Below are 13,336 nucleotides of genomic sequence, written 5' to 3'. Positions count from 1 at the left end.
GACTAATTGCCCTTGAACTGCTGGCCTTGATGTGGCCTCTCAGAAGGCACCTAAGAGTTAACCAGGTTGCTGTGTGGCTGGAGTCACATGAAGTCCAGACTGGGTAAGGCTGAGGCTGGACAGCAATCAGGGATCATTATCGTGGTCACCATTAATTCCCAAAGAAACCTGTTGGACTATAACCAGCTGTTGTGCGATTTTTAACTTTGGCCACCTCAATGAGCTGCCATCTCAAACTGAAGTGTTTTTCTTCCGAGATTTGACAACATTAAAGCCAAATCTTTAATCCCCATCACAAAGCCCATTCTCTACCCATCACTCAGAGACAAATACCTCAGAGACACCAACAGGCAGCACAGAATAACACACTCTCACTCATTGAGATACAAAGTTAAAAATCACACAACTCCTGGTTATCCAACAGGTTTAATTGGAAGCACACTAGCTTTCGGAGTGCCACTCCATCATCATGTGGTTGTGGAGGGCACTCCCTTGATGAAGGAGGGGTGCTCTGAAAGCTCGTGTGCTTCCAATTAAACCTGTTGGACTATAATCTGGTGTTGTGTGATTTTTAACTTTGTACATCCCAGTTCAACACCGGCATCTCCAAATCATTGCACTGCCTACAGTCAGTGCAGAATAACACACACACACACACACAGACACCTACAGGCAACACTGAGTAACACACACACTCAGAGACTCAGGCAGCATTGAGGAAGATGCTCACACTCCATGCTGCCTGTAGGTGTCTCTCTGAATAACACACCCACACTCACAGTGACACCTACAGGTAGCATTATATAATACACCTGTGCTCAGAGGGTCACACAGACTGCAGTGTCAGTGATTGGCCTAAGATCACTTCAGGTACAACAAAGCATGCAGCAAAGAGTGCAGAGTGCAATCCCAGCACCTGAGCCTGGACCACAGAGTGAAGAGGGAATGACTAAAATTGTAATTATTGAACCCTAACAGCTTTCTGTTTCTAGGTAAAAACAAGGACTGCAGATGCTGGAAACCAGAGGCTAGATCAGAGTGGTGCTGGAAAAGCACAGCAGGTCAGGCAGCATCCGAGGAGCAGGAAAATCAACGTTTCGGGCAAAAGCTCTTCATTAGGAATAGGGGCAGGGTGCCTGAAGAGTGGAGAGATAAATGAGAGAGGGCTGAGGAGAAAGTAGCGCAGAGTACAATAGGTGAATGGGGGTGGGGATGGAGGTGATAGGTCAGAGAGGAGGGTGGGGGAAAGTAGCAAAGAGTACAATAGGTGAATGTAGGTGGGGATGGAGGTGATAGGTCAAAGAGGAGGGTGGAGTGGATAGGTGGAAAGGAAGATAAGCAGGTAGGACAGGTCATGAGGATGGTGCTGAGCTGGAAGGTTGGAGCTGGGGTGAGGTGGGAGAAGGAGAAATGAGGAAGCTGGTGAAATCCACATTGATGTCCTGGGATTGAAGTGTTCTGAGGCAGAAGATGAGGCGTTCTTCCTCCAGGCATCGGGTGGTGAGGGAGCGGCGGTGAAGGAGGCCCAGGACCTCCATGTCCTCGGCAGAGTGGGAGGGGGAGTTGAAATGTTGGGCCACAGGGCAGGGGGGTGAATTGGTGTGGGTATCCCGGAGATGTTCCCTAAAGCTCTCTGCATGGAGGCGTCCAGTCTCCCCAATGTTGAGGAGACCGCATCGGGAGCAACGGATACAAAAAATGATATTGGTGGATGTGCTGGTAAAAGATTGATGGATGTGGAAGGTTCTTTCGGGGCCTTAGATGGAGGTGAGCGAGGAGGTGCGGGCAAAGATTTTGCAATTCCTGCGGTGGCAGGGGAGGGTGCCAGGATGGGAGGGTGGGTTATTGGGGGGCGTGGACCTGACTAGGTAGTCACGGAGGGAATGATCTTTGCAGAAAGCAGGAATGGGTGGGGAGGGCAATATATCCCTGTTGGCGGGGGGGGAACATTTGGAGGTGGCTGAAATGTCTTCGGATGTTGTGGTTTATGCGAAACTTGGTAGGGTGGAAGGTGAGCACCAGGGGGGTTCTATCCTCGTTACGGTTAGAGGGGTGGGGTGTGAGGGCAGAGGGGTGGGATGTGGACGAGATGCGTTGGAGCACATTTTTGACCACGTGGGAAGGGAAATTGCGGTCTCTAAAGAAGGAGGCTATCTGTTGTGTTCTATGGTGGAACAGGTCCTCCTGGGAGCATATATGGTGGAGGCAGAGGAATTGGGAATATGGGATGGCATTTTTGCAAGAGGTAGGTTGGGAAGAGGTGGAATCTTCGGTGTTGGTGGGTTTGTAAAAAAATGTCAGCGTCAAGTCGGTCGTCATCATTAATGGAGATGGATTGATCCAGGAAGGGGAGGGAGGTGTCAGAGATGATCCATGTGGTCATTAATGGATATCTGTTTGGAATCTTGTAACTTCCAATGATTCTAGATCAAAGGGATCATTTGAAAGTGATTGATGATAGGCTGTCAGTATCCTCTGCAATGGATGTGTCATTGATTGACAGGCCAATTAGCCAATTGTGACAATGCCATGCTGAAATGCAGCCAATCAGCTGAATGGAATGGTCAATCCTCAAAGCACACAGACACAGAGACTGAGTCTTCTTCATCTTTATTCCCTTTTCCAGATTGACATTGATAGAAAACAGACTGCAATTCACAGCCCAGACAGAGGAAGCTGCACAAATTCACAGCCACATTGGAGCTTGAGGAAAACACTTGTGGGGGTTTTCTCAATAACATGAGAATCTTGTCCCTTCAAACAGTGATAAAACCTTAAATTGGAACTGGCGGCTGAGCAGGAAGGAGATCAGGTTTAATAAAGCAGAGACTTCTGAGCTTCACATTGTTTTGGTACAGCTGACAGTCTTCAGCAACTTCAAGAGATTTTAATTGGCATCACAAGTCAATTCTGTCCCCATCAAACACTCCCAGGACAGGGACAGCATGTGGTTTGACACAGCATAAAGCTGTCTCAACACTGTCTCAATGAACTGCCTTAACCCCTGAAATTCAGACGTGGCTCTGAGCAGTCCTGAGAACGAAGAGAGTTGAAATTCAGCGCTGACAATGACCTTCGTCCTGGCAGCTCAGCCCTGTTCTATTTAAAGTTGTGTCTCCTCTGTGGACTGTTTTGAACACTCTACATACATTCTGATCTCCTGATGCTCTTGCTGAGGGGAGAGGGGAGGGTCACGTGGGTGAGGGCACAGGAGAAGCGAGCGTTGGACTCCCAGTCAGACCCAGAGAGGGTCAGCAGGCTGCTGACACTGTAGGTGCTGTCCGAAGCTCGCAGGTAGTTGCTGGTCTGAACCCCGTCCGAAATGACTGCACCGTCCTTCTTCCACTGCACCTCCAGCTCATCGGGATAGAAGTGATTGGCAAGGCACACCAGGATGGCAGTGCCCTTGGTATTGACCTGCTCCGGGGAGGGAGGCAGCAGGGTCAGATTGGGCTGAGAGTTGTCACAGCCTGAAAGACAAGGGAAACAATTTTAATCCCTGCTCTTCGAAGGGATTTTAACTCTCAGAACATTCACTGGCAAAACAATCCATTTGAACATTTGTAGCCAATATCTAACAAACCCCATAAATAAACAGGCATTGTTCAAATTGCTTCTTGGGATGTGAGTGTCACTGATAGGATCAGCATTTATTGCCCATCCCTAATCACCCAGAGGGCAGTTTAGACTCAACCACATTGTTGTGGGTCTGGAGTCACATGGTAAGGATGGCAGTTTCCTTCCCTAAAGGACATCAGGGAATCAGATGGCTTTTTCCTGACAATCAACAATTGTTTCATGGTCATCATTAGACTCTTAATTGCAGATTTTTAAAACTGAATTCACATTCCACCATCTGCTGTGGCAGGATTCCAACCCTGGCCCCTAGAACATTAATCTGGATCTCTGGATGAACAGCTCAGCGATAGTGCCATTAAATCATCACCTCCTTTATCTTATTTTTAGTTGAGAGTGAAAGCAAGAAGTTTGTTTCTGAACAGGGTGATTAGAAAAATGACGACTGAAAGACTCATCCCAAAAAAGATTAGTTCCTTGAAAGTCGAGGTGCAGGTAGGTGGGGGGTGGTGAGGGGGGCGGGGGGGGTGGTGGAGGGGGGGTGGGGTGACGAAGTCATTTGGCATGCTTTTCTTTATTGGGCAATGCATTGAGAATTGGAGTTGAGAGCTGTTGCACCTCTATAGGACATTAGTTTGGCCCCTTTTGGAATACTGTCTGGAATTCTGGTCTCCCTCCGGTAGGAAAAATGTTGGGAACATTAAAAAGTTCAGAAAAGATTTCCAAGGATGTTGCCAAGTTGGAGGGTTGGGGTGATCGGGAGAGGCTGAATCGGCTGAGGCTATTTTCCCTGGATCACTGGAAGCTGAGGGATGACCATCTCGAGGTTTCTAACATCATGAGGGGCATTGATCAAGTGAAACAAGAAGATATTTTGGTCAGAGTGAAGGAGCCCAGAACTAGAGGGCATAGGTGGAAAGTATCAGGAGAATGATTTAAATGGGAACTAAGGCATAACGTATTCCTGCCGAGGGTGGTACATTTTTGGAATGAGCTGCCAGAGGAAGTGGTGGAGGCTGGTATGATAACATTTAAAAGGCATTTGGATGGGTATATAAATAGGAAAGGGTTTGGAAGGATATGGGCCAAATGCTGACAAATGGGACTAGATTAATTTAGATTATCTGTTCGGCATGGATGAGTTGGACAGAAGGGTCTGTTTCTGTGCTGTACATCTCTCTGACTCCATGACTCTATGTCTCTGTGGCTGGCGTGGATGAGTCAGATCGAAGAGTCTGTTTCTGTGCTGTACATCTCCATGTGTTTCAATCAAGCCCTCAGCAGCTCAGGCTCTCCCGAAACATTTACATTTTGTTTGGAAACCAGTTAATTTTGCAATTTCAGGAATGGGGCAGCCAATTTCTACACAGCAAGATCCCACTGGAAGCAATGAGATCAAAAAGCATTCTTCATGATTTTGGTTCAAGAATAAATATTGTCCTGAACTCAACCCAAAGAGAAAGTAATTTGGTTCAGATGGATGGAAAATGAGAAGATGGAAGGTCAAGGAGAAGAAAGGATTACTGGTTAGTGATGGGATTGATTGTGAACTGAAAATAAACGGAAAGGACCGAATTTTCAAATGTCAAAGGAACCATAAAAGTGCAGGGAAAATCAATAATAGATCAAACTTAAAGACTTTGTGTGTAAATGCACAAAACATTCCGAGTAAGGTAGGAAAATGATGTCACAAATCAAGGCAAATTTTGTTTCCAAGGAATTTAAACTAGTTGAAGTGGAGGAGGGCTCAGGAGAGATTATTCAAGATTCTAGAAGATTTAATAGGACAGAGAGTGTGGAATGGATCAGGTGTCGAACATAAAGCACAGCAGGTAAGGGGACAATGATGGGAAGGAGGGCAATCAATGCAGGACTGAGGGTGTTGTACTTAAATGCACACAGTGTACACAATGAGCTTGTAGTGCAGATTGAAACTGGTAGGTACGATGTTGTGGGTATCACAGAGACATGGATGTAAGGGGATCCAGGTTGGGAACTAAATATCCAAGGATCCTTGTCCTATCAAAAGGACAGTCAGATGAGGAGAGGGGCAAGAGTTGCCTTGTTCATAAGAAATGACTTTAAATCAATAGCAAGAATTGATACAGTCAGAAGGTGCAGAATCTGAGTTGAGGAACTGCAAGAAATAAAGAATCTGATGCAAGTTATGTTCAGGTCTCCAAGCAGTAACCAGGGTGTGGGGAAGAAAATCAATCAGGAGACAGAAAAGGGTAAAAATATTGACTGCAGATGCTGGAAACCAGATTCTAGATTAGAGTGGCACAGCAGTTCAGGTAGGATCCGACGAGCAGTAAAATCAACGTTTCAGGCAAAAGCCCTTTATCAGGAATAAAGGCAGAAGGCCTGAAGGGTGGAGAGAAAAGTGAGAGGAGGGTGGGGGTGGGGACAAAGTAGCATAAAGTTCAATAGTTGAGTATAATAGTGGGTGGGAGGAATTAGTGCATAGGTGGAAAAGAAGATAGGCAGGTAGGATAAGTTATGGAGACAGTGCTGAGCTGGAAGTTTGGAGCTGGAGACAGAAAACCATATACAAAATGTTATGGCAGACATCAATGTATAGGTGGACCGGGTAGCGCATCTCAACAAAAGGATTTCATGGGAATGTCTACGAGATGGTTTTTGAAACAGCTTGTGGTTGATCATTTGGAACAGGCAGTTTTGGATTCAGTGATTTGTAATGAGGCCAATTTGATTAATGAGCTGAAGATGAAAGTATCCCTCTGGATAAGTGACCATAATATGATAGAAATCCCACTGTAGTTTGAGAGGGAGAAGCTGCAATCAGATGAAACAGCATTTCGATTGAGTAAAGGTAAGTACAAAGACATGAGGAAGGAGCTGACCAGAGTTGATTGGAAGGGGAGCCGAGCAGGTAAGATGGCAGGGCAGCAAACAGCAGAGTTTCTGGGTGTAATTCAGGAAGCAGAGCAGGAATTCCTCCTGAAAAAGAAGAAACAGACTAAGGGGAGGACAAGGCAACCATGGCTGATGAGAGAGGTCAAGGACAGCTTAAAAGCAAAAGGAAAAGGCATACAATGTGGTGGAAAATAGTGGGAAGCCAGAGGATTAGGAAGTCTTTAAAAACCTGCAGAGAATAACTAAGAAAAACATTCAGGGTACAGAAGGTGAAATGTGGGGGCAAGCGAACCAGTAATATAAAAGAAGATTGCAAGAGTTTCATCAGATATATAAAAATGAAGAGGGAGGCAGAAATAGACATTGGAAAAAGAATAACAGGAAATGAAGACAAAGCAGAGGAATTGAATCCATACATTACATCAGTCTGCAAAATGGAAAACACCAGCAATGTCCTAGTACTTCAAGACTGTCAGGGAACAGAGGTGACTGTATTGGCCATCACTAAGGAGGAGGCACTGGGGAAGCTGAAAGGTCTGAATGTGGATAACTCACCCAGACTGGATGAACTACACCAGTGTGTTCTGAAGGAGATCACTGAGGAGATTATGGGGACATTGGTGATGATCTTTCAGGAATCAATGGAGTCAGAGTGTGGAGGTATTTTCTAAATAAGGAAAGCCTTTAGAGGTCTAAAGCACAAACCTCATTCAGGTTTCTCTTAAGGTTAACAGGCAGGTTCAGTTTGTGCTTGGGAAGGCAAATGAAATGTTAGCATTCATTTCAATATGGCTAGAATACAAGGGCAGAGATGTATTGCTGAGGCTATGTAAGGCTCTGGTCAGACTGAATTTGGAATATTATGAGCAGATTTGGGACCCATGTTCTAAGAAACAACGTGCTGGTATTGAAGGGGTTTACAAGAATGATCCTGGGGTTGAAAGGCTTTTCATATGAGGCGTGGTTGAGGACTCTGGGTCTGTACTTGATGGAGTTTAGAGGGATGAAGAGGGACCTTATTGAAATTTACAGAATACTGAGAGGCCTGGATAGAGTGGGTGCAGAAAAGATGTTTCCAAATACAAGAGAGACTAGGTAACTAAGGCACAGACTCAGAATGAAGGGCCGACCCTTTAGAGCTGAGATGAGGAGGAATTTCTTCAGCCGAGGGTGGTGAATTTGTGGAACTCATTGTTACAGAGGGCAGTGGAGGCCAAGTCACTGAGTGTATTTAAGACAAAGATAGGTCGGTTCATGATTGTTAAGGGGATCGAATGTTCCTGTGGAGTAGGCAGGAGAATGGGGATGAGAAGCATATCTGCCAAGATCAAATGGAAGAGCAGATTAAATGGGCTGAATGGCTGATTTCTGCTCCTATTTCTTAAAGACTTCTGGAGAGTTTCCCCTAAACCCTGGAACACTGAACCCACTGGACTGTGAGCCCTGCTGCAGCTGTTTGTCATCAGAACTCTGCAAAGAGATAATCCAAGAGTAGAAAGAGTGTGCATCCATATGGGAACTTCAGAATGTTTCCCTGCTCCTAGAATACCATGAGTACAGCAGTTGATGCTCCAGGTTTCGGAGCTTAAGCAGCAGCTGGTGTCAGTGCAGAGCGTCCGTGAGGCTGAGAGCTCCGTGGAGAGCACGTTTCTAGATGTGGTTACTCTGCAGCTTCAGAGTATGCAGGGAGAGAGGGATGGGGGAGCAGCAGACAGTCCAAAAGGACTAGGCAGCTAGTACAGAAATCCCCTGAGTGCATCCCACTCTCCAACCAGGATTCAGTTCAGAATTCCGATGAGAATGATGAGAACGGGGGTCTTTAGTTTCTGAATATATTTTGGAGTAGCAGCAGTGTAATGGGCAGAGAGGGGCCAGAGTTGCGAGAGTGTGTTCAGGTGAATTTTCAGGAAGCATCGGTGGCTCAGGGGTGGCTCTGGTGGGGCTGTACGGTGGCTCAATGGTTAGCACTGCAGCCTCACAGTACCAGGGTCCCAGGTTCGATTCTAGTCTTGGGTGAGTGGAGTTTGCACATTTTCCCAGTGTCTGCGTGGGTTTCCTCTGGGTGGTCTGGTTTCCTCCCATGGTCCAAAGATGTGCAGGTCAGGCGAATAGGCCATGCTAAATTGTCCATAGTGTTAGATGAATTACTGAGAGGGAAATGCGTCTGGGTGGGTTACTCTTCGGAGGATCGGTGTGGACTTGTTGGGCCGAAGGGCCTGTTTCCACGCTGTAGAGAATCTAATCTCATCATTGGCTGTGAAGAAGGCTGTCTAAGAATACAATGGAATCTTGATCAACTGGGCCAGTGGGCTGAGGAATGGCAGATGGAGTTTAATTCAGATAAATGTGAGTGCTGTATTTTGGTAAGACACAAGAGATGGGTGAGATCCAAACAAATATTTCAGGTCAGTACTTATTGTGGAGAATGCTGGGGAATTTACAGAAATAGTGATGACTTGAAAAGAGACCACACACAAATGAGGAGACGCAAAAGATCATAAAATACATAAAGATAGATAACCTTAGGACCTGATCATGTGTATCCCAGAAAATTGTGGGAAACTAGGGAAGAGATTGCTGGGCCCCTTGCTGCGATATGTGTATCACTGACAACAATGGGTAATTTGCTGGAGAACCAGAGAGGTTTGCTAATGTTATGCCATATTTTGAGAAAGACTGTAAGGAAAAGCCAGGGAACTATAGAACAGTGAGCCTGATGTCAGTGCTGGGGAACATATTGGAGAGGATTCTGTGGGATAGGATTTACATTCTTTGGATAATCAATGTGGTTCTATGCATAGGAATTCATGTCTGCTGAATTTGATTAAGGAGGTGACAAAGAAGATTGATGAAGGAAGAACAGTAGACATTGTCTATATGGACTTTAGAAAAGTGTTTGACAAGGTTCCACATGATAGACTGGTTAGTAAGGTTAGACCACATGGGATCCAGAGGGAGTGAGCCATTGGGGTTAAAAAAATTGAATTGAAGATAGGAGACAGAGAGTGATGTTTAAAAGGTTGCTTTTCAGACTGGAGATCTGTGAATAGCTGTGTGCCACAGCCATTGGTGCTGGGTTCACTGCTTTTGTCATTTAAAGAAATGATTTGGATATGAATATAAGAGTTTCAGTAAGTTTGTCGATGACATCAAAATTGGCGGGACAGTGGATAGTGAAGAAAATCATCTCAGGGTACAGCAGGACCTTGATCAGATGGGGCAGTGGGCAGAGGTGTAGCAAATGGAGTTCAGTTTAGGTAAATGTGAGATGTTGCATTTTGGTAAGGCAAACTCGGGCAGGACTTGTACATGTAATGGTAGGGCCCTGTGGAGTGTTGCTGAACAAAGAGACCTAGGGGTGAAGATTCAGGTGCATTATTCCTTGAAAGACAGGTTGATGAAGAAGGTGTTGAGTATACTTGCCTTTACTGGTCACTGCATTGAGTACAGGAGTTGAAACATCCTATGGAGCAGCTGTATAGGAGATTGGTGAGGCCACTTTGGCAATAATGTGAACAATTCTGATCATTCTGTGATAGGAAGGATGTTGTTAAACTTAAAAAGCTGCAGAAAAGATTTACAAGGACAATGGCCAGGATTTGGAGGGGTTGAGCTAAAGGGAAAGGCTGAAGAAACTGGGGCTATATTTCCTGCAGCAATTCAAGGCTGAGGGATGGCCTTATAGATGTGTATAAAACCATGAGGGGCATGGACAGGGTGCATATCTAAGGTCTTTTCCTTGGGAAAGGGAGTACAAAACAAGATGGCGTAGGTTTAAGGTGAGAGGCAAAAGATTCAAAAGGAACCTGAGGGGTAACTTGTCACACAGAGGGTGGAATGTAGATGGATCGAGTTGCCAGAGAAAGTGTTGGAGGCAGATACAATTACAGCATTTCAAACACATTGGGACGGGTACACAGATAGGAAGATTTTCGAGGGATGTAAACCAAATTCTGACAAATGGGATGAGGTCAGTTTAGGATATTTGGTTAGCATGGACAAGTTGAACTGAAAGATCTGTTTCCATGCTGTATGACACCATGACTATGGGAGGCTGGAAAAGCTGAGACTTTTTACTCTGATGCGTAAGAGTCTGAGGAGTGACCTTGTAGAGGTTTACAAAATCATGAGAGTCATAGAAAATGTGAATAATTCAGGAAGGAGGTGACGTTTTGTAGAAATGGCAAAAAAAAATCCCAAAGATCATTCCGGGGATGAGGAATATCAGATATGAAGTTTGATTGGAGAATTTGGGACTGTCTTCTTTGGAGAAAGCTGAGAGGAGACTTGTTCGAGGGATTAAAACGAGGAGGGGCCTGGACAGAGTAAATAGGGAGAAAATGTTCCCAATTGAGAAAGGATTGAGACTGAGAGACCGCAGATCGAAAGTAATTGGGGAAAGTAACAAAAGTGAGATGGGAAACAACATTTTCGGCCAGTGAGTGTTTAACGTGCGGAAAGAACTGCCTGAGAGTGTGGAGGAGGCAGATTCAATTGAAACATTCTGAAGGGAATGAGACTGTTATTCGAAAAGGAACAATGTGCAGGGTGACAGGGAGAAGGCAGGAGAATGACACTCAGTCAATTGCTCATTCAGAGAGCCAGTACAGACAGAATGGACAGAATGGCCTTCTTGTGTACTGTAACAATTCTGTGAATGTGTGATTGAGCAGAGTTAAAGCTGGGGGAGGTGGGAGCTCAGTGTCTCACTGTGCTGCTGCTGCTGCTGCTGCTGCTGCTGCTGAGGTCAGTGAGATCAGAGACTGGGACAGGGAGCCAGAGCTCACATCAAACTCTGCCCGTGTCCGTCACACTGAGACTGGCAGGAGGCTACTCACTGATTTCACTCCATGCTGCAGGAATGGGACCACAGGCTGCAAATGGACAGAGCTCCTCCACACGGTGAGTAAAACTGACTGACTTATATCTTGCTGCTTAAAGGGAGCAATGGAACTAAAGAAATGCAGCTGGACACCCTTTTAGACACTGTGCTCCTCAATCAACCATTTCATTCACTGCAGCTCCCCACTAACACCTTCAACAATTCAGCAACTGTATTTTAGAAAGTGTATTCCAGTATTGAAAAGGATATTAATGGAGGATTAAGATTTACTTACTCAGTCTGAGCTTGGTTCCTTTACCGAATGTAAGCCACAGTGAGAGCTCCTAGTGGAGAGGCTGTACAAAACCCTCTGCTCTCTGCTTCCCCCCATCACTCTCAACCTCTCCCAGTCTCTCGTTCACTCTCACCCTCTTTCTGCCCCTCTCTGTCTCTCCCTCATTCATGTGCCTTTGTGTCTCTGTCTCTGTCTCTCTGGGTTGTGTGTAGCTGGGCTTGGGAGAGTTGTGAAATTCGATGTTAAATCTTGCAGCTGCACTTCACATGTGACCATGGAGTGTAAGAGGGAAACTTGAGGCCTTCAGTGAGCGGTGGACACCACAGGGACTGGAGTGTGTCGTGGACAGTGACAATCCCGGCATGGGGTAATTTGTTCAGTTTCATTTATATCTAACTGTCGGATATGTCAGTTCAGGAGGTGGTACTGTGTGTGTCCAGTATTATACATTTTATATTATTCTGGGATGTATCAGTGCAGGAGTTGGTGCTGTGTGTATTGAGCTTTTTTTTTAACGGATCTGTATCACTGTGAAGGCCAGCTGTTGTACTGCTGACAGTAATAGTCAGCGACATCCTCATTCTGAACGTTGCTGATTGTCAGGGTGAAACTGGTCCCTGATCCACTGCCGGTGAATCGATTGGAGACTCCTGCGTATCGAGTTGTTGTAGCATAGATCAGGAGAGAGGGTTTCTGACCTTCTCGCTGCTGGTACCAAGCAAGGTAGCTGCTAATGCTTTGACTGGCCGTACAGGTGATGGTTGCAGTCTGGCCCAGTCCAACTGACAGCACCGGGGGAGACTGGCTCATGATGATGTCCCCACTGATACCTGAGGGGTCAGAGAGAAACACAGTGAAGTCAGAACTGTCACAGAAAGAGCCTGTCAAATGAGAGATTGTCGGAGACACTGAGCATTCCTCTGGTTTCAGCATTTTCCCTTCAATCACAAGTCAATGGAATTGGAGTGAAATGGAGAGCAGCGAAAGATTCAAGGTGGAAGGAGAGAGATTTGTACCTGCGACACAGAATACCAGGGGCCAGATCAGCTGGATGTGTGAAATCATGGTGTGTGCTCCTGTCCCTGTGCCTGGTTCCTGATAAACTCTCCCTTCACTAGGCTCTGCTTTATAAAGCTGCAGCCTGTGAGAGTCTGACTGGGTGTTCCTCAGTATGTAAATGGCATCAGGCAGAGAGAGCCACATCAATCAGTCCCTCGCACTTCCTTTTCTCTCTCTCTCTCCGTCTCAGAGTCATTGATGTGAACGGCAATGAATGAGGCTATTTGGCCCATTGTATCTGTGCTGTTAAACAAAGATCTGATGACACTAATCCCATCCTCCAGCTCTTGGCCCATTATCCTGGAGGTTACAGCAACACAAGGGAATATCTAAACACTGATCCAATGTCACGAGAGCTTGTGACTCAACCAGCCTTTCAGGCAGTGAGTTCCAGACTCCCACCACCTCTGGGTGAAAACAGTTCTCCTCAACTCTCCTCTCTCCCTCTCGAACTTGACTGGGCCTGGACTCACTCGAATTCAGATGGATGTATAAAATTCTAACAGGGCTGGGCAGGGAGGAGGTTTCCCCTGGTTGGGGAGTCTCGAACCAGGGGACACACTCTCAGAGGAATACGAGGTCGACCATTTAGGACTGAGATGAGGAAACATTTCTTCACTCAGAGGGTGGTCAACCTGTGGAATTGTCTTCACTGAAGGCTGTGGAGAATAAAGAACTGAATATATTCAAGAAAAAGAGAGAGATAA

At 45.9% G+C, this 13,336-nt stretch overlaps 1 gene segment (V, D, J or C); it reads right to left on the bottom strand.

Moving 5' to 3' along the window:
- Positions 1-2,991: 2,991 nt before the first annotated feature.
- LOC140479530 (immunoglobulin kappa light chain-like) lies at positions 2,992-12,649 on the bottom strand. The segment is given in 5 exon segments: positions 2,992-3,470; positions 11,571-11,619; positions 11,824-11,830; positions 12,100-12,400; positions 12,587-12,649. Coding segments are annotated over 5 exon segments (735 nt in total).
- Positions 12,650-13,336: the final 687 nt, after the last annotated feature.

This window comes from Chiloscyllium punctatum, chromosome 7, assembly GCF_047496795.1.
Source record: "Chiloscyllium punctatum isolate Juve2018m chromosome 7, sChiPun1.3, whole genome shotgun sequence".
In the NCBI taxonomy this organism is placed as follows: domain Eukaryota; kingdom Metazoa; phylum Chordata; class Chondrichthyes; order Orectolobiformes; family Hemiscylliidae; genus Chiloscyllium; species Chiloscyllium punctatum.
This window is presented reverse-complemented; position numbering and strand designations above follow the sequence as displayed.